Source organism: Branchiostoma belcheri, unplaced genomic scaffold, assembly GCF_001625305.1.
Source record: "Branchiostoma belcheri isolate BF01 breed outbred unplaced genomic scaffold, Haploidv18h27 scaffold4, whole genome shotgun sequence".
NCBI classification, from domain to species: domain Eukaryota; kingdom Metazoa; phylum Chordata; class Leptocardii; order Amphioxiformes; family Branchiostomatidae; genus Branchiostoma; species Branchiostoma belcheri.
In genome coordinates this window covers 610,593-631,931 of record NW_017804020.1, presented here as the reverse complement: position 1 = coordinate 631,931, position 21,339 = coordinate 610,593, and the positions used below count along the sequence as shown (strand labels likewise).

The 21,339-nt window shown below is 40.1% G+C and overlaps 2 protein-coding genes across 2 annotated transcripts in view; one reads left to right on the top strand and one right to left on the bottom strand.

The window, feature by feature from the left end:
• Positions 1 to 8,614, bottom strand: part of LOC109476877 (regulator of nonsense transcripts 2-like) — a 27,114-nt gene extending 18,500 nt beyond the window's left edge. The window contains exons 1-11 of the mRNA XM_019777892.1: positions 8,462 to 8,614; positions 7,007 to 7,796; positions 6,821 to 6,865; positions 4,279 to 4,363; positions 3,488 to 3,564; positions 3,273 to 3,353; positions 3,045 to 3,074; positions 2,415 to 2,594; positions 1,661 to 1,830; positions 1,032 to 1,074; positions 121 to 252 (exon numbers count right to left, since the gene is read on the bottom strand). Of these exons, the coding sequence (XP_019633451.1) occupies positions 121 to 252; positions 1,032 to 1,074; positions 1,661 to 1,830; positions 2,415 to 2,594; positions 3,045 to 3,074; positions 3,273 to 3,353; positions 3,488 to 3,564; positions 4,279 to 4,363; positions 6,821 to 6,865; positions 7,007 to 7,714 (1,551 nt within the window). The 5' untranslated portion in view covers positions 7,715 to 7,796; positions 8,462 to 8,614. The remainder of the gene's footprint in view (positions 1 to 120; positions 253 to 1,031; positions 1,075 to 1,660; positions 1,831 to 2,414; positions 2,595 to 3,044; positions 3,075 to 3,272; positions 3,354 to 3,487; positions 3,565 to 4,278; positions 4,364 to 6,820; positions 6,866 to 7,006; positions 7,797 to 8,461) is intronic.
• On the top strand, positions 8,470 to 21,339 carry LOC109477397 (protein MCM10 homolog). Its single transcript, XM_019778645.1, has 21 exons — positions 8,470 to 8,713; positions 10,147 to 10,191; positions 10,679 to 11,053; positions 11,617 to 11,715; positions 12,085 to 12,393; positions 13,122 to 13,305; positions 13,811 to 13,973; positions 14,514 to 14,672; positions 15,136 to 15,263; positions 15,388 to 15,468; positions 15,636 to 15,731; positions 16,537 to 16,704; positions 17,508 to 17,581; positions 18,193 to 18,305; positions 18,584 to 18,709; positions 18,956 to 19,088; positions 19,246 to 19,376; positions 19,572 to 19,685; positions 20,303 to 20,451; positions 20,859 to 20,901; positions 21,019 to 21,339. The coding sequence occupies exons 1-21, from the start codon at positions 8,572 to 8,574 to the stop codon at positions 21,094 to 21,096; spliced, it is 2,910 nt and encodes a 969-aa protein (XP_019634204.1). The 5' UTR covers positions 8,470 to 8,571; the 3' UTR covers positions 21,097 to 21,339.

Genomic DNA, 21,339 nt, shown 5'->3' with positions numbered 1-21,339 from the left:
TTTTTTCTACCTTAGTTTCATATTTTTCTCATAAATCCGAGAACCAACAAATTAAATTGGTACGGCCTATATTATCACATTTGCAAAACAAAACATATGCTGTAAATTGTTTGCTGTAACCTGTAGGGTCCTCCTGTTGTTCCATGCCTGGTTCTGCAGTGCCTTGTGGTCCTTCTGTAGGTGTTTAACCAGCGAGGTGAAGTAATCCTTCAGCAGCTGCCGACACTTCCCCTGGATCTCTGATGGGAACACCTGGGAAGAAGTACATCTTAGAGACAATATACTATGAACAACAGTTGTCTCAACTGTCATATATCCAACTTCTTCACGTTTGGGAACGCATTGTAGATACATTTCCCTGTACTCTAATCACGCATATGTGTAGATATGTAAATATTGTACATTTGAGAATGCATCTATAGCAGCGACACCTGTGCTGCAGTGCAATGTGAACCAGTCAGAATTGCCCTGAGGAAGGTGACAGACGGTCACCGAAACGGTGACTGAATAAAAGACTTGGTTGTGTAAAAAAGAGTCACTTTACTAAACCAGGGGTAGTGTCAGTGGGAGGATGACTAGACAACATGCAAAACTTGACCAATTGCCAGCGCGCACAGAGCGGTACAACAGAAGTACATTACCGTACCTTGTTCACATTTTAAATCATGAATAGTCTGTGTAAATGTATGATTTTAATATGATTTAATGACTGTTTTTACAACACGGAATGATGATCAGGATTTTATTTCACTGTCTAAAGCTTTTATTCACGCAATTCAGCCTTGTGGCTGCCTAGTGATGGAGCTGTATTGTGATTTGTGTTTGTGTTTGAAATAAACCAATGATATATAAGTGTCTTAACAACCCTATGAAACTACTCACGGACTGTCGTTAAAGCTAATCACCAACAGAAGATCACTTTACATGAAAGAGAAGACCTAAGGTACAATAAGTTCACTGTGAAATTCTATTCTATGTAAAAATATGTCACAATAACATTTAGCTTTATGATAATTTTGAAGAAGACTTACCTCACTCTTTGGTAAGATGACATTGTATTTGTCTGCAAGAGATCTACAGGGACAGAATGGAAAACACTTTTCATTGGGAGCACTTAGTATAATCACCTGTCCATGTACAACACAGCTACCAGAAATACACAGCTATACAAATCTACAGCAACAATCACAAGCTGAGGACAGAACATCTCTGTTCAAGGTTGTATTCATGTACATGTGTATTTACATATGACATCCCATCTATAGTTTTCAGTGTCAGAAAAGATGATACTGCCTACAACAGTCAAAATCCTGATGCAATGTTGATCAAACATGCAACAAAAACTGTAAAAAATCCTGTTTCAACCAGTATGTTCTGTTAACATTCTCCTGGGGATATCCTTACACACGTCTTCTTTCTTCCTCCTTTAATGTCTAAAATCATAATAATGATCATTCTGGCATATGCATTTTCCCCTTAGCGAAGTGAGGACAGTTGCATAAGAAAAAAGTGCCTTTCCCAAGGGCACAAGATCAGTGACATGGCAGGATTCACACCCGAATGGTTCTGAGCCGATTGCTCTGTCTTTACATCACAAGACCCCACATTTATTACACACAATTCTCACAACATAGCCTTTGCAATCTACTATTATCCACACCTATTTTTCCTGGGCACCAGTCCTGCGTAGTCCTCCCCACAGTGCCTACAGAAGCTGGACAGCACAGTCAGGTTGTTGTGTACCTCCTTGTCTCCATCTATCAGTGCCTTCAGCTGACTGGCTACCAGCGGTAGGCCTTCCTTGTCTGTAAAGACTCCGGCCACTGTCAGCTGAGATGGGAGAACAAAAAACAGACTCGGACTATCAAAGGGGTATTATGTAACATTTTGTAACAAAAATTGAAATATCTTCATTGAAAAAAATCTTGTGTTTATTTCCACTTTTGAAAGTATTTGTGCAATTAATTCACATTTCTGACATTTATGGTTGCCCACGACAAGGCGCCACCACAGACATTTGATAGCATTTCAGAATTTTTGCACCAGATGCTATTCAAGACTTTAGTTTGTCAGTGCATAACACATTTTAGAGGAAAATTTCTTACAACAGAGAGAGAGAGAGAACACTTATCGCTCTCCTTAATGAGAAAGCTGTTCACTACTGTAATTCACTTTATGTTCACGGCAGCAAAGGTTCGCAGTCTGAGAAAAATGGAGGTGTTCATGGAACAATATGTTTACAGTGGCGGCAGGTTCAGATAAAAAAAAAGTCAGTGAATCATTTGTTATGATAAGTTTGTGGTACAGAAGTGACTGCAAAAACTGCAAACAAGAAAGTACCACAAAAAAAAATCAGTAATTCACAGTAATTTGAACACCTTGACCTAAGAACAAATCCTGCCCAAATCTCTCACCTCAGCCACCTGTCGCAGGTCCACCCTGAGTTTGTCTCCCTTCTCCTTCTTCTTCTCCTCCTTGTCATCTCTGCGTGCCTGGAAGGACTTGTTCCATGTCTGCAGGAGCTGGGGGGTGAACTCAGCGTAACGCTGGTGGAACAGCGAGCACAGGTGCACCGCACAGCTCACGTCTGACATCTGACAACAGGGAAGGAGGTAAACATTTTGTACTGGTGCAATAGCTCAATCAGGTAGAGTGCTTGCTTTGTAACCGGGAGGTTGTGAGTTAAAACCCCAGCCGGGTCATTACTTTAAAAATAGTACATACTGCTTTCTCTGCTTAGCACTCAGCATCTATGAAAAAGAGTTTGGGAAGGTCAAACACATCACAACTCTGCTGTAGTGCTTGCAAAACTGTGTGGCCCAAGGGCTACAGAAATGGAGATGGGCCCCATCCCTATGCTCGGCACAAAGTGGAACGGGACCTTCATTAACAGTGGCCTCAAACTGTTGAGTGTTTTGTAATTAGGCTAGTTGACCTGGCTAGCTAGCATAAAATCGAAAGGTAACGGGTTCATTTGCTGGTATTCCTTGTGAAAGGCACATTGCACATTTTTTTCACTCCACAAAATCAAAACAGAAAAATACCTTGAGCTTTGCTTCCACAAAGGAATTCACCTGTAAAACAAACAGACAAAATATAAGATATTTTTGTGGGAAGAAAAATGCGTACACACTATTGACATATCAATCTCACAGAAAATACAGTTTAGCACATTATGATTAAGGTGCCTGGAAATTCAGTATTTTCACGTTGTGAACAAATTAAGATATACAGACTGAACACATCAATAAAAGAAGAAACAGAGGACTTACAGCTTCTCCTATGTACTTGGTCAGGTTCAATGAGTTGAACTCCTTAGTCAGAGATTCTCTCTGCTGCTCTGTTATTGTTTTCTACAGGGAAAAAAACTCTTAATTCTCAAAAATCTGTGTTAAATATATAGTTACCAGTAAGAATCATGAAAAAGGAATATGACATCTTTCATAGGTCTAATGTCTTGAAATTGGAATACTGAAACTTTATCTACCAGTTTCTTGACAAAAGCTGTATTCTTCTTGAGGCTGGAGTCCAGTTTGCTGAAAAATCCTTCTTCTGGCCGGTTATCTACAACAAAAAAGAATCCACAATTTGGGTAAGTAAAACTTCTTGTGTGGGAGTTACATTTAAACTTGCTTCATAAAACACAAAATAACTTAATATTGCCATTAGAAATAAAAGAATGGCTGATACAAATATCGCGCCCTACATGCACCTCGTGTGTCATTGCAAGATTTAGTGGGAGTTGGAACTACTGCAAATCACTAGATATTAGCGGTTCTTTTATGTTCACGGTTTTCTTGGTCACTTCTGTATCGCAAATTTAGCATTAGGCCACACCAATTTAATTTCTTGGTTAACAGATTCACCTGTTTCATTTTTTTCTGATTTTGCAAACAAAAAAATTCAGAATCAACTGTAAAATGCGCATATTTTGCCCTGAACAGTTGAAAACAGTCCTTTTCTCCCTAGTTGCTACAGTTATTCCATCTATCAATGCAGTGGTATCATCAAAAGTTCAAAATTCATTGTTTAAATTTTGAACCAGTCTGGTGTGTTGACTTTATGGCTCCTATCATACCATTTTGGGCCATAACCGGATGCCTAGGCCTGTTTTTATTTTTTCGCCCGCCCGCTCCATTATTTCTCTAGAAAAATCCGTTAACCAAGAAATTAAATTGGTGTGGCCTAAAGGGAATATAAAGTGATTTGCAGTAAATAAGAATGTACCGGATGGATTTTGAGACCAGAAAAAAATAAACGGGCCCTGAGAGTACCTACCTCCAGCATGAAGATTAGTGGTCCTGAGTTGCTTCTTCGCCCTGATTCTCTCTTCTGCCTCCACTGCCATCTCATGGGCCTGTTTCTGTGGGTACAGGAGATGGTGGAAATGTCAATCTCATCTATCAAACATGCTGGGATAGTTTCAACAATCAAGATACATTGTATCTCACTGTGCTAGCCAGTGTGTCTTTTCATCATTTAGCAGAATTTTGCCATTCGCAACAAACTAAAATTTCGTCCAATCCGTCATCTTTGACCGACAAAAATTAGCATACAAAGATATGGAAAGAGATCATTATACTAAGCTTAATCTACCAGCAAAATTTGCCCCTCAAAATGTAGGAAATAGTGTTTCAGAGGGTCAAGTTTTCCTTGGGGAGCAAGCCCCTGGACTACCACCCGCACCTTTGGCACTGGACTTAACATTACACATTTTTATATCAAACAAAATTGAGTTGATGGAAAAAATTCAGGCTGGCTACAACACTGGTGTATCTGCAACATATTTTCCACTGGTTGACTAGTATACCGAAAAAAAGCTTTAGTTTGTTGTGCCAAATCATAATACATATAGTACATGTATGCTGGAGTGGCAGACTAATTAGCTATCAGGGCCATGTTTTTGCAAAAGAGCTTTTCCCAAACTGGATCCTTTTACTACATGCACTAGACAAGTAGGTTGGAAATGCAGAGGAAAACAAGAAATCTTCTAAAGGAAGGACTGGCCAACCTTTTCTTATCTAACAGTACTCTATACTTTAAGACTTACATGTACATAATGACATGTAAAGTACATCAGTAACAAGACCACCTGCGTTTCTCGTACCACTAACATCTTGTCCAACCTGGAAACTCAGACCTCATAACACCGTCTAACACACAATCTCGATGCCAGTTTTAGTCAGGCGAATACATCCAATCCTTCACATGTCCCCACTGAGGCTATCTTGCTACATCTTTCTGTGCTGTTATAAATCGTGTCAGCCCCCGACAGACATCTAGAGGAATATCATGATATCAGAAGGTCTCTGTGTGCCTATCACTCAACCTTTGCCAGCTTTAATAGACCGAAGGGGGAAATAAGAAATTCCCAGTCGAACTGGCCTTCCAATAATGAAGGATGACACCCTGTACTATATATACTAGTACATCTTTAAAGGTTGAAGTCAGGATATTATTAGAAAGAATATATTACTTCTGCAAGACAGGAATCAAATAGTAGCTTGGTTTTGGGCTTAATAGACCGAAGGGGGAAATAAGAAATTCCCAGCTGAACTGGCCTTCCCATAATGAAAGATGACACTCTATGGCAAATATACATCTTGAAGATTGAAGACAGGATTAGGTAGAACATATTACGTCTACAAGACTGGAATACAATATAGCACTTTTTAGCAGCTTGGTTTTTACTTCAGCTTTAATACAAAGCTTCATCTTCAAGTTAAATGTTCAGCCTATTCAAAACACCCCATTCAAAATGGAGACAGTACCATCTATACATCTTTACAGGTTGAAGACAGGATATTATTTGGTAGCACATATTACTTCTACAAGACTGGAATCCAATACAGCTAACCAATACAGCTAAGCTTCATCTTAAGTTAAATGTACAGCCGATTCAAAACACCCCATTCAAAATGGAGACAGTACCATATATATACATCTTTACAGATTGAAGACAGGATATTATTTGGTAGCACTTTATTACTTCTACAAGACTGGAATCCATTGGCTTAAAGAAAGCTTCATCCTAGAGTTAAATCATAAATGTACAGCCAATTCAAAACACCCCATTCAAAATGGAGACAGCACCACAGATCTATGTAGCTTTCCCACTTTTATAACATTTCCTTGAGTTGTGTTGAATTTTGCTAGTTATCTGTCCTGTGGGTGGATGTTCCCAGATACATTGTATGCAGTATGCAGAGAGGGAAGCATCTTCAAGTTAGCCCAAGGAAAGGCTGCTAGATCGATTCTCTACTCGTCCTAAAGGAAGCAATCCATGAGTTACAACATTCCTAACAACATCTTATGCAACAGCTTCTGTACTGTATCAGATTGCTGCTTCAATAATGTAACTTCAACGCAGTAATTCTAGCAGAATTCCCTGCAGTAATTCCTGCCAGAGTCATATGCTGTTAAAGTAATATAAAAGGTGTCAAGGTCCTTCAGTCACTTGAGAGCTTTGTTTTATAGCAGCATCAGATTTGCAGGGAAATATGTATGAGGTGCAATCGCCCAAGGACCCCTGCATTAGACGGGCCGGTAATGGTTCCAATGGGGAGACAAGGATCACACGTACATGTACTTATGGGCACTTGGAAAGGAATTTGTTGTTTCAAGAGAACAAGAGAATAAAAAAAGGACATGTATGTGTGTTGTAATTGAGGCTGATATTACAAAAATCAAAACACACCGGTACCCTGCCTTAGGTGAGTGAAGGTAACATTGGAGATGTACAGGTATGTAGACATTAATAATCCATATAGCTGGATCAAGAACTGGGTGGTTCCATACATAATTAAATTGAACATATTACCTGCTCTTCTTCTTTCCTTCTTGCTTCTTCTTCTTCCCTTCGACGCTGTAGAAAATTATGAAATGGAACGTCAATTGTTTTTAATTTTATGCTATTTCATTTCCAAAGATATTTCAAGAAATCACTGTCATACAGATGATACAATGATTAAGATCATCATAAAAGGTTAGAAATTAAGCTACTTACTTGTTCCTCTTCTTGTCTCTTCTTCTCTTCCTCTTTCCTTCGTTCCTCCTCTTCGAGTCTTTTCTGCTCTTCTTCCGCCTTTTTCTGTTCTGCCAGCAATCTTTCCTCCTCCATCCTTTTCTTCCTCTCCTCTTCTTCCTTTTTCAGCTCCTCTTTGGTTTTCTTGGGTTCCCTCTTGGAGTCTTTCCCCTTCTTGTCATCCTTACCCGTAGGTTTACCCGCGGCAGTCTTGTCGCTATCCCTGCGGTCTCTACGGTTACGATCGCGGTCACGGGAGCTCTTCGGCCTGTCGTCAGGCCTGTCACTCCGCCTGTCCTCCTGACGCGGTTTTCCCGCGTCCTTCCCGTGGTCACTCCGAACCTCCCCCCTGGAGTCTGCACGTGGTCTGTTCCTATCGCCATGACGACCTTCGCCGCTCCCTCTGTCCCTCGCAGACTGCGGCCGTTTGTTGCCGCCGCCGCCATTTTTTTCCACCCTGTCCTTTCCCTGCCCGCCGGTTTTACTATTACGACCGTCGCTCAGTTCGTCTTTACTCTCCTTCCGACGGTCTCGGAACCTGCCACCCCCGCCTCCCTCCTTGGGTGGTCTGTCCCGACGGTCGCGGTCTCTTTTAGGACCATCATCCTTTGCTGGGGGAAGGTCCTGTGATTTGGCATTAGATTTCAACTTTGTGTCCGGAGCGCTTTTTCCTTCTGCCTTGTCACCCATCTTGTTGCACGCAACTTGGAGACCTGCCTGTTTTGGTACTTTCAGAGCTACATATGACTTCTATTCAGTCATATGGAATGCCCTAGAAGGATGCAAATAAGAGATTTGAATTATATGCTACGAAAGATCTACCATGCCTGTAACAATAAAAATGTATCCAGATGCTTCATCACGAACTTGCCATTGAAATAAAAAATCAAGATTCATCACAGATTTTCATAAACATTTCTTGAAGTTATGAATATTTAATCATGTTTTAAATGTATAAATCATATATAGAAGATAATGAAAACATCAATTTCTGACAGCAATGACCTGCTGGTACTAGTTCTAGGAAACAATATTGTTGACTTTGTGTGTCAAACAAGAAGACAATCGTCGTCAACAACTACATGTATGGTGTCAGTTTCCAACACTGTTGACGTGTATAGTGGGTGTGTGGACGAAACGTACCAAAACATTTTTGAAGGTCTCTCATAACATATCTACTCCTCAATCTTTCTGATTCTTTGTGGTTCACAAATATGTTCTACACCGGATTATAATAGATCAAGACTAGAAAGGCTGATGGTTTCGTAAACGGGATTGTAACAAACTTCCCACCGTGGTTTAATACACCACAAGTCATTCAGAATCAGGACGGTCCAGCCACATCAAAACAACAGCTGTTTACTACGGACATATTCGCCCCCAAAGCTCGCCCGACGTCTGGTTAAAACGTTACACGCTCCCGTGCCCTCTGCTTACCTGTTGACGCGAAGCTCGGCGTCCGCTAGCCCATCTCGGCCGAACTTTGGACGACCAAATCCGGAGTGAAATTTTTTGCAGAACTCGAACTGAACTTCTCTTCGGCCAACATGGCTCCTCGCGCGCTGTGCATGACGGGATGGGGAGGTCAGGGGTCACGGTGCACAGCTGGCGGGAGATTTGCGCGGGTGTTTGCGTGTCAGTCTTCTAACATAATCTTTCATATAAATTTTGTGCGATTAAGGAAAATAGGTGAGTTTTTGCGGCGTAGATTGACTCATTTAATGATTTACTAGTCCAGCATTTGGTTTCGTAGAAAATAGTACTTGTAGGAGGGTATTTTCTCCAAAATTATTCTTGCGTAGCTTTTTGGGGGTGGGGGGCAAAAAAAATTTGCTCGTTGGCTTTAGCTTTAGGAGTCGATTTTCTTGGGTTAGTAGATAGTAGATAGTAGATCCTTTCAGCCAGGTAGGTATCCATCCAGTTTAGGCTGCTCGTTGCTCTACCGGACTGTCATTCCCGGCCTATGCGGGCAATCCAGGGCCGTGTGATTGTACATAATTGGATGACTCTCCATGTATTTATCAAGTCTGTTCTTGAAGGCATTTACCGAGGGTGCAGAGACCACTTCTTCAGGAAGACTGTTCCACCAGTTGGCCATTCTGCTTGTAAAGAATAATGCCCTTGTATTCCCCTTGAAGGTCTTCCTTATTATTCTCAAGCTATGACCTCTTGTCCTTGAATCTGCTTTTTGTTGGAACAGGTTCTGTGTGTCAAACAGACCATGCATGTATTTGTACGTGTTGATTAGGTCTCCCCTAATTCTCCTGTAGACCAATGTTGGGAGTTTCAGAGTTCTGAGTCTATCCTCGTAAGAAAGGTTGCTCAACCCCGGAACTCTTTTTGTGGCCCTTTTTTGGACTTTCTCTAATTCAAGCATCAGATTCTGTCTGTACGGAGACCAAACAGAGGCTCCATATTCTAAATGTGGCCTAATCAGGGCTTTAAAAAGCAGGAGAAATACTTCTTGATCGATAAACTGAAATGTTCTCCACAGTAGTCCTGTTAACTGGTTTGCCTTGTTTGCAATTGTGTGTATATGGTCCTTAAATGTAAGGTCTTTATCCGTTAATATACCCAGGTCCTTCTCCGTAGTCGTTGCTGCTAGGGGGATACTCCCAGATGTGCCTGCCATTGTGTATTCAAAAACTGGGTGCCCCTTTCCAATTCGAAGGACTGTGCATTTTTCCGGATGGAATTTTAGTTGCCATTTCATGGCCCATTCTTGAAGATTTTGTAAGTCCTGTTGAAGACTTTCACAGTCCCCCTTCTGTACCACTGCTCTGAATATTTTAGTATCATCTGCAAAAAGCCTCAACATACTTGTTGCAACTTCAGGCATATCGTTGACGAACAACGTAAAGAGAACAGGACCGAGAACACTCCCTTGAGGGACTCCACTCACTACGTCTGCCCATTCTGATTTACTATTGTTCACACAGACTCTCTGTTTTCTTCCCTGCAGAAAAGAACTGATCCATTGAAGAATATTCCCTTTACATCCGTAACTCTCAATTTTGGCTAACAATCTCTTGATCGGTACAGAGTCAAATGCTTTTCTAAATGGACAGGGTTATATACATGTATATGGTACTAACTCAGTAATGTTTACTACCTTTTCACAGCACATATTTCCTTGGAGACTGATCGACCTGCACCAGAAATGGACAGTGAGTATACAACATTTTTTTCTTCTTTTCAATCATGATGAGAGGGTCTGAATGGGGGAATCATGATGAAACACTAGGAGCGAGTAGAAACAGAAAAACCCCTGACTCCCAGGACGCCGGGAATCAAACCCGGACAGCCAGTCCCAGCGTATGAAGCAATTCACAAACCGCTACTCCTGACCTATTGGACTGGGTCAGTTATATTATTTTACTAGTGGCACTTGAACCCCACTGTTACAATCTGACTGGCAATTATGGTAAATTCAAGAGGACTGAAAATTCAGGCAGGCCTGCAACACTTATCGTTATTGAGTTATTCTTGTGTGCAGCATAATTTTGGAACAACTTCTCTGGAATGTTCTTTTGTATCCATGATTCCACGGTGTGTCTTACAAAACTAGAGTTTTATAGAAGGGTGATCACAGGTAACGTTACATGGTTTAGTATGTCCACTTGTCCGACTCGAGTGTCCTCTATTTTTCATTAGGTGACGATGACTACCCTATGGATTACGGCCTGGATGCCCTCACCTCACTTATGGATGAAGATGACTTTGGCAACGTGTTCGACAGAGATGAGGAAAACGCTGCCGAGAACGACAAACCGCCAACCCCTCCTCCCAAACTTTCCTTCGAAGACGCCCTAGCAGGGCCTTCAGAGCCCCATCATAGCAAGAGGAAAGTTAAAAGGACTTCCAAGGAGCATGAAAACAAGACCAGTACTAACCGTAAAAGTACAGATGGTGAAAAAGAAAGACAAGGGTCCAGAAAAAGTACAAAACAAGATACTGACAGAACTAGCCAGGGAGGACACGGAGACACAGAAGATGATGAAGCTAACAGGAGTAAAGAAGATTTGGAAGGTAATGTTACATATTTTACAGCTGTGTAATACTGTACTAAAAAGAGATGAAATGATATAAGGCCACACCAATTTAATTTCTTGGTTAACGGATTTTTCTAGAAAAATAATGGAGCGGGCGGGCGAAAAAAAATAAAAAAAATAAAAACAGGCCTAGGCATCCTATTATGGCCCAAAATGGTACGATAGGAGCCATAAAGTCAACACACCAGGCTGGTTCAAAATTTAAACAATGAATTTTGAACTTTTAATGATACCATTGCATTGAAAGATGGAATAACTATAACAACTAGGAAGAAAAGGACTGTTTTCAACTGTTCAGGGCAAAATATGAGCATTTTGCATTTGATTCTGAATTTTTATTTTTATTTGCAAATCAGAAAAAAATGAAGCGGGCGAATCCGTTAACCAAGAAATTAAATTGGTGTGGCCTAAGATAAAACCTTCCAACTAGAGATGGTCGCATTTACTTAAGAGTAAATACAGTGTATTTCACTTCATCTCCCTTTCCATGAAAAGGGACTTTTTGTGATAAAGTTTATTCTCCTTTTCTCCTGTTCGCAGAGGAACTAAGGCAGATGCGAGAGAAGATGATGATGTTGGAACAACAGCTGAAGAAACAGAAGTCACAGGATGAGACAAGTCCGACTGTCACCAAGAAGTGTATCCTTCATCTATTTTATCCAGGAGCACGTCATTTGACGCCCCCCCCCCCAACAAAAGATGTAGCCCACTCCTATATATACATGTTCATTTGATTGGGCAACCTTTTGCCTGATTATCTCTCACAAAGTTTAACCAGTTGGTTTTACCATGCTTTCTTTATCCATGATGAGCTATCACTATCAGACACACTTTTACTTCCAGTAAATCTAAGGCCAACTTCCAGTACAAGTACATGTAGTTCTAAAATAGATTAAAACTATGGATACATAATTTGGAGCGCTGCCTGCACCAGTGCAGGTATGCAAAAAATTGATTTTGAGGTCTCCTAGACTCTGTGTTGTTTTACTTGACACAAGCTCTTTCCAGCCACACCGGTTAACCCCTACCCCAGTCCGCCACAGAGCCGCCCACAGAAAACCAAGACAGAAAGTCAAAACCGTCTGGACTTCCTTACAGGACCTGCCAAATCTCCCAGTCCTTCTCAACGGTCAGAAGAAGAACCCAAGAGAAATGGAGATCGACTCAGTTTTCTTAAAGGAGATCCCAGTGTAGCTGCCAGCACTCCCAAGCAGAAAGTCAAAACTAGTCCCAAGAAGAAAAGTCCAACAGAGTCATTCTATAGCAACGGTGGCGGCAAGAAACGGGTCGCACATCAACCAAAGCAGGAGAGAGGAGGTAGAAATTTATTCTAACCTGTTGTTAGTTGTTGTGATAGGGCTAAAAATACACGATTGACTAGAAATGCACAGATGATTGTATTTTCTTTGTGGGTTTCTATTTTTCATTTACCCTCTTTTCTGTCCATACAATGGACAAGTGGACCTACAGAAATTTAACAGATATTGTGTCAATTATTTTTTTCTTTGTGCTGTTTGAAGTATAATTGTGTAATACAGTATTGTAGTCCCTGATGACAGACAAAATTTTTAAGTATGTAAAGAAGGCTAGAAGCATGAACTAATAATCTATTTGCAGAGATAGTTTATAAAAAATTGTAATTGTATCAAAACCTGGTGGTAGACTAATCCAGTGGCTTCCCACTATAGTGGGAAGAAAACATACTATGCTTTTGTCAATGTTAGAAGAAGACACTGGTCTCGCAGGGACTGCTCTATGTCTACCATGAGGGACAGGGGGTACTAGAATGACTTTATCAAATGTATCTCACCAGATTATCCAAAGGCATGATGACGATGATGTATCAAAACAGAAGGCTGTTAGCATATGTGTTTTTCACGATGAATACAGACTAAATACGTCGATGAAGGTTAGACATCCGGTAATACGATACGCCAAAAATTAGTTACTCAAGCAACTGGATATGATTTCAAAATCATATCCAGTTGCTTGAGTAACTACTTTTTGGCAAATACAGACTAAAGATGTATTTTTCTTGTTCACAGATGGTGAGAGTCATGAAACAGGGACCCCCAGGCCACTGGGTCTGTCTGTCAAGCACAACAGGAATCCCACCACAGGTGTCAAACGTGAACTCAGCCCCTCCGCTGACACCCTGGCTCCCAAGAGAACCAAGCTGCTGGAGTCAGACCCAGTCCTGGTGGACAAGTACTCTCAGATCAGGATATTGTAAGTGTGCTACTTATAACATGTTGGCAGAACGTACATGTACTTTATCATAAAAGTTCATCTGTGTTGATAGTTACATGTTTAAAGTTAAAACTTTTCTTCTAACACAAGGTAAATGATTTCACCTAGAGCTTTCGACCAATCGCTCTGGTCTTCCTCAGTAGATTGACAGTAAATAAGCGAATACAACCAAAATTTACATTTTGCTGAAGTGTTACCCAGTATGCACAATACAGCACAACTTTTGCACGTGTGCAGTACGATCTGCCAATGTGCCAGAACTTTTTATTTACAAACATAAGTCTGTATAGAGAATTTTTTTGATTCCAGTCTACAAGAATCCAATATCTATCAAGTGCAAGAGTCAGAAAAAAAACATTGACACAATGTTTCTAGAGAAGAAAATAACACATGGCTTTTATTTGGTGCATATGTACATAACTGTATCTAATGAAAACAAATCGTAAACTAAATTTTAAAAATTTGTTTGTCTGATCTTGTTCAGGAATCCTAAGATCTCGTCTGAGACACTGCGGACCAAGATGGAGGGAAGGAAGATGGTACGCATGTCTGTCATCAAGTCTCACATGAGGAATGGAGAGATAGAAGGGGACTGGGTCACCATGGGTGTCCTGGTCAAGAAGATACCGCCCAAGACTTCCAGCAACGTAAGAACTATGATTAAAAAAATAGTTTTTTTTTTTTTGCTAAACGCTAGATTGCCCATCAATATATCAGGTTGCCATCAACACTGGTTGTTTACTTTACAAGGCAAGCCATAAGCCAGGCCACCTGTAAAGGTATCGCTGACATGCTAACCGAGGCAGGATACAGTTTATTTCATAAGCTGTAAGCCATACGCTGTATTACAAACTCAGAGAAGCCTTTATTTTATCATTTTTATAATAATAACAACCTATAATTTTTTTTATAAAGTGCAGTTATTTTTCTTGTAGTTTTGACATGTTGCAGTCCTTAAACTATATTGCCCAACATGCACATAGTTAATAACTTATCATTGTACATTTACCGGTATGTCTTTTGATAATACAAATCATAACTAAACTACAGTAAAAAAGTGGCTTTTTATGGCCAATTAGAGCATATAAAGACAAACTGTACGCACAAACACAAAAGAATATTGTCAACTTTTACCTCATAGTCTATCGTGTTAGTTACCTGACAAATGTTTGTGTGTGTGTTTTCAGGGTAAAACCTTCAGTATCTGGAAGTTGAGTGACCTGCGGGACTGTTCCATGACGGTTTCCTTCTTCCTGTTCGGGGACGTCCACAAGAACCACTGGAAGAACGACGAGGGCACGGTTTTAGGCCTGTGCAACCCCAGCATCATGAAGGCAAGGGACAAGGTGAGAGGGACATGTAATATTGTTCAGACATTAAAACAAAGATGGCAGTTGTGGTCACCTTGGAAAAGGCGGCTGTGTAAACACTAGTTTGAAAGTGGCACCATCTAAGGCTTGCCACAATGGCTTACCTCCTACAATCTGTACTGCAATCCATATCCCATGTTTATTATGTTAACCTTCAGTTGCAGAAGCAAAACATATAGTTTTTGCCCTGTTTCTTCTTATTCGGCTGTCACCATGGTAACTGGTGCTGTAGCAGACAACCGGTGGTGTTGGATCACATTATGTAGCAAGTAGGAAGGGCTGGTCACCATATATATGAATGTGATTGAGTAAGAATACACAGAGAAGTAATTTATTGAAGTAAACCATCCCCATAAAGGTAATACATTAATATGCAAATAGCATTTGCATTACAAGTGTTACCTTTCTAATTTTCCTCTGGATGATTTAATTTTTGCAGGGAGACACAGATGTAGCTCTGACTGTGGATAACCCTCTAAAAGTGATGGTGATGGGCAGGTCTAAGGACCTGGGCTACTGCAAGGCCACCAAGAAGGCGGGAGGGCAGTGTGAGAATTTCGTTAACAGGTCAGTACAATTGTACTAATTTTTCACATTGTACTCTCTTGTACATTGTGTTGTGTCTATATGTTTTACTTTGATTCTGAACCTTTGTTGTGGAGGGTGTGAGTTATACATGTGTTTTATACAGGGACCAATGTGAGTACTGTGAGTACCATGTCCACTCTCAGTACAAGAAGTCCAAGGCAAAGAGGGGAGAATTCAACTCAGTGTAAGTCACAATCTTTTCAGCTAGAATGGTTCAAAGATATCAAACATGTTGATTGCAGTGTACAATTATTGGACATACGGTTAACTTGAGTGTATATTGACAGTCATATCTTTTGTATTTTTGTGATGAAGACCTGTCTATGAACATTACACTTACTCTGCCTGTAGCATCGGGCCTCCGGATCCCAAAAAGAAAATGCTTCAAAAGATGATGGGCAAGAATGAGAGCTTCATGTATGGAGGACACACCTACACTACCAGCAGGTAATTATGTTTATCTTTGCAGAATGAAAACATTGTTTTTGCTATGTTTCTTCTTCTTCTTCTTCTCCAAAAAAAAGGTCAATGACCTTGACCGGAACTGTGTCACCATGGTAACTAGTGCTGTAGCAGACACCCTTTTGTATGGGATTACATTATGTAGCAAGTGGCAGGACAGAGCTGGAGGGTCTGGTCACCACTACAACATATATAATGTGTTATAAGGCCACACCAATTTAATTTCTTGGTTAACGGATTTTTCTAGAAAAATAATGGAGCGGGCGGGCGAAAAATAAATAAAAATAAAAACAGCCCTAGGCATCCTATTATGGCCCAAAATGGTACGATAGGAGCCATAAAGTCAACACACCAGGCTGGTTCAAAATTTAAACAATGAATTTTGATTTTGATTTGATTTTATTGATACCATTGCATTGAAAGATGGAACAACTGTAACAACTAGGATGGAAAGGACTGTTATCAACTGTTCAGGGCAAAAGATGAGCATTTTGCAGTTGATTCTGAATTTTTATTTTTATTTGCAAATCAGAAAAAAATGAAGCGGCGAATCCGTTAACCAAGAAATTAAATTTGTGTGGCCTAAAGTAAAAATAAAAAGAACAGTAGTTTGTTGGGCTAGACTGTCTCTATGTTAAGGTAAAAATTTTGCATTTGCATATTTCAAAGTTTTAATAAGATATGGGAGTATGTATTTGTTCAGGCCTTTGAAAATTTGCTAGAACCTTAGTGAGAAGTTGAGTCCTACATAGTGTTTAACATACCTGTAATTGTCTTTGCTGTTCTTTAGCCCTGCTGCTACAGCCAATAAGAAGAAAACTCAGGTGAACTTGGACTTCCTCCGTGTGGCCGGGGCACGGTCCATGGACGCTGCTGTGAAAGCCAACATCGTGGGCAAGATGGAGAAGAAGAAAGATGAAGAGACGCTCAAGAAACTGGCAGCCCCTTCCCAGGCAATGTAATAATCTGCATTACTCAAGTCTAATGTCTTATTGAAATTTGGTCATGTATGCAATTTTCATCTGTCATGAAAGTTCATCTGTGTTGTTTGTTACAATTTAAGTCACTCCGGTCTTCTTCAATAGACTGACCCAGTGAGACTTGTCATGTGGCTTCTTTGAAGTGTGACATCAACAAGCACGTCGGCAGAACGTACTGCGCCTGCGCAGAACCCCATATTTTTGCGTTTTTCGTTGGGTCAACGTTGCATCAGAATTTTCCTGTTGCAGAGCATATTCTTTCCGACACAACATTTGGAAACTACTGTCGAAATGGTAACCTTATATGAGCGAATACAACTTTATATGAGACATTCTGCCGAAGTGCTATGTACAATACATTACGGGTTTCGAGCAGGTGCAGTACGTTCTTCCGACGTGCTACATCAACACTGGGTCAAAGGTACAATGTATCTGGCAAACGATATCGGCCCCCGTCACAGTTGAGTGATGGGCCCTGATGTAAATCACTGGATCATTCTATTGAAGAAGACCAGAGTAACTGGTTGAAAGCTCTAGTTGAGAACAATTCTTTGTGTTGGTACAAAAGCAAATCTTCATCTGTATTAATCAGCCTACATTATGCCTTTTGTAGTAACCCAACAGCCTTGCAGACTGATGCCAGCTGTAAGCTACCTTATATCTAGTAACTCTTACACCTCAGCCCTGGGTGTCTAAGTTTAGGTGTCTCTGAAAGCTATGAATCCTTTTGAGTCGAGAGTTTTGACACTTTGATCCACACTGAGTATACTTCCATCCACAGGCAGGAGTTGCTGTGTGCTCCCACGGTGGGCTCCATGAACCTGATCAAACATCTCGGCACAGAGGAGAAGAAAGGTGGGCGATTAGAAATGATGTTAGATTATAGTTCTGTTTTCACAATTGTGATATTGTTGTATTTGCTTCAATTTGTATGTTTCAGAGTGGCTGTTTCATCAGTTATATACTGTTGATTCTTGATTTCTTGCAGTACTTTTATGTTAATTGTTTTCACGATCACTTCTGTATCATAAAGTTATCATTACGGTTATCAAATCAAGGTAACTTACAGTACGCCTGTAGAGGCACTTTCCTTGGTGCTGAATTGCTTATATAGTTGCTGTCCTTAGTGCTGGATTGCTGATCTTATTGGGCAATCTGTTGTAGGAGTAATAGTCCTTTCAAAAGTAATGGGGTCCTTTTGGACCAATGTGAAATATATGGCCAATTCATTGGGGCACTTTCAATGCTATAACGGGTGCTGTGTTTTCCTATCAAGCAAGTTTAAACTGTAATTTCCAACACAAGAAATTGGACTTACCCAAATTTTGTCAGGTCCAATCTTTGTCAAGGAATGTATTTTCGAAAGTTTGGCTAAGTACAGTGTCATGTGTTGAAAATTTACAGTATAAACTTGCTTCACAATGATTTCAATCAACTCAAATGAACTGTGTTTTTTCCTCCTGCAGCTCAGCCCAAGGTGAAGCCGGTGTCGGCATCAGAGCTGCTGAAGAGTCACAAACAGGAGATGTTGGAGATGAGGAAGAAACAACAGGCTAACAGACAGCCTTCACAAGCACAGGTGATGTGTAACATTTGCAACTACTACTATTCACATCATTTAAGAAAAACTATGCTCAAAAATGATACATGTACTTGAGTTGTAAAAAAAAAATTCTGTCAAAAGACCCAAACATGTGCTATAAAAACTGGTAAATAGATTATCAATGTTTGAAAGGGTACAATGGCTGCAACTTAACAAATGAACTCTGGTTACAAATGATGTGTTGACAGAAATAAGCTAGTCATTCTATTGATAACGAGTAGCCCATTATAATAGTATTGCTTTCTGACTACCAGGCTAGTGCTGCCGGGTCCAGTCCTGAGACGTTTTATCCTAAGCTGGGAAAAGGACTCGCCAACTCAGGAGACATCGTGATGTTTGACAGTCCATCACAGAAAGTGTCCTCCTCTCAAAAAGCAATGGTAAGCTAGTCTTCTTTACTTCTTGGGTTTTCCAGCAGAATTTTTTTCTAAATTTTAGACGTCATTCTGCATTTTTCAAGATGGTAAAAGAAAAATTACACAATCTGTAATTTTTTGTATTATAGGTTGAGAAGTCGTAGTATAGAGGCTTGTGTATTTGCAGAATATTGAAAAAAGTATTTCTGCCACTTAGATATGCTTTTTTATGAAGAAGTGTACTCTCATTTTTCACCCGTTTAACTACAGCAACGTGCAATAGCCAAGATCAAAGTCAAGGGCCCCTTGACCCCAGATAACCCCAATGCTGTGAAAAAGAAGGTGTCACCAAAGGCTCAAGAAGCTATCAAGTCTAAAGTAGAGGAGGCCAGCACAAGCCAAGGTAACAAAATAAAACTTAGATATTTCCTCACATTGCATATGACATTTGAGATGTCCTGTGTCAAGTTTCCATAATTTTGTTTTATAAGATTACCAGTAAGACTGAGTTTCACTTTTTTTATAAATCCTTTAAAGTCAATATTTTTTGTTCCTACTAGGAGACACTTCTTCACCTCCTGAAGAAGACAAGAGGAAAGCCAAGCTGTTTGGTGAGAAGATGGACAAGAACTCAGAGGAATACAAGAAGCTGGTCCAAGCAAAGTCCTCTCATTCTGGAGCACTGTCTGAGGTCTAATTTTATAACCTTTTCTTACTGCACTGACACTCATCATACACTTCTTTGGCAATACATCTAGAATAGTAGATTGAATGTACATGTAGGTGTTTCTTGTTGTTTTTGAGATTTGAAAAAAATGGACAACCGGTATTTGTTGCAGACTATATGTACTGTAGTAATATAATGACGTTTTCTTGTCTCCCTCAGGCCCAGTTAGAGATGCAGGAGAAGTATTTTGCTGAGCTGGAGAAGAAGGAGAAAATGGAAGACAAGATGGCCACCATCTCATACGTGAAGTGCAAAATTGTCAGCTGCAAGAAGGTCAGCAGAATTTCAGACACTTTACCTTTCTTTACTTGGTTATCAATCTGTCAAACATTTCGATGTTTTTTAGATTCATAGCTGTTGCTCTAGTTATTTTGCACGTTATAATGTAGAATGTTTCTCTATGACCAGTAGTTCTGCCATGGACAAACATGTTATGTCTACTACCATAATTCTGGCATGTCACATACTGGAAATCATTTTTTTTCACAGTACTTCTATATTCACGGTTTTAACGGTCACATCTGTACTGCAAACGTATAACCGTGAACAAATAATTCGCTTCCTTTTTTCCTGCACTTGTTGCCACCGCAAGTATATGGTTCCAAACATGTCCAACTTTCTCAAACCGCAAACTTTTGATACCGCGAACTTTTGATACTGCAAACATAAAGTGATTTACATTCAATATCACCATCAGAAATCGATCTCCAATGCAATGTCAACCACTAAAATGCATTCTGAAATACCTAAAGTGTGGATACCTGGGACTTCCTGCACTTGATATCTCTCTTAACACACAGTTTTTTTAAATAGCGTGTACATGTACAATGTAACCTAGAAAATAAATGTTTACGGAGGTTAACTTTTCTTGTTTTTCACATCTTATTCAGTGCAAGTACACCTACTTCAGCCCGTCTGAGACCTGTAAGACAGAGAACCACCCCCTGGTGTGGCACGAAGGAGTCAAACGTTTCTTCAAGTGTATGAACTGCAGCAAACGCTGCATCTCTCTGCAGAGATACCCCAAGGTGGCCTGCAAGTATGTGCCAAAATTTTATTATGTTTACCAAAGGTTGCTCAGTTTCCTCTTCTCCAAACACAATAGGTCAATGACCTGAACCAGACAGCAGTGACCATGGTAACTGGTGTTGGGTTACACCATGTTGCAATATAATAGCAGGAGGGATTAAGACACCTGTCACCATTTAGGTCACCAAGGTGACCATTTATTATAGACCCACATCGTTATTACACTCATTCAGTTATTCCCATTTTTGCATCCAGCCAACTTTTTTAAAAATCATTTCTTGTTTTGTTGTTCTTTTGTAGTTGGTCCCCTCTTCTTGTATAATTATCGATTATAAGTATCGTCAGATATAACCTTAAATTGCAGGACTAGAATGTAAACATTGACTAAAACATATTTTTTGTCATCATTTTTTACAGAAACTGTGGAAGTTCCAAGTTTGAGAGGACAACCATGTTGGCAGTAAGAGCTTTTTCTTGTTTCACCTTCATGACTATACTTCTGACATTTGCTTTGCTTCCATCAATCCATTCCTAATTTTACAAAAGTAATTTCCAACAACTGTTTCTGCCATTACAGGACAAGAAAGGCCCCAAGCTGGACTCGGAGACGCTAAATTTACGGGGGGAGGATGAAATGTTCCTCAACAAGCTCTAGTTATGCTGGGATGGATGAAGAAGACTTAAAGCATTGAGATACGATTATCAAAAGTATAGCAAGCAAACAACATCAGTATGTAACTAGGATGCCAGTTGTATGCAGGGGAGTACAAGACAAAACTTCTCAACTTTCACAGTATGAAAGTTGCCCAATGCTAAGAATGGCTGGAAACAAAACACTAGGAATTTTAGGGCACTTTTAGATTTCTATATAGTGGAGACACAAAGTAACGTTAATTGC

What these genes read in the sequence shown, in the direction of transcription:
- LOC109477397 (XM_019778645.1), top strand. Translation starts at nt 8,572, where the DNA reads ATGGCTCCTCGCGCGCTGTGCATGACGGGATGGGGAGGTCAGGGGTCA. An exon ending in ACCAAAGCAGGAGAGAGGAG is followed by an intron (nt 12,394 to 13,121) that starts GTAGAAATTTAT and finishes TCTTGTTCACAG; the next exon opens with ATGGTGAGAGTCATGAAACA. An exon ending in CGGCACAGAGGAGAAGAAAG is followed by an intron (nt 17,582 to 18,192) that starts GTGGGCGATTAG and finishes TTCCTCCTGCAG; the next exon opens with CTCAGCCCAAGGTGAAGCCG.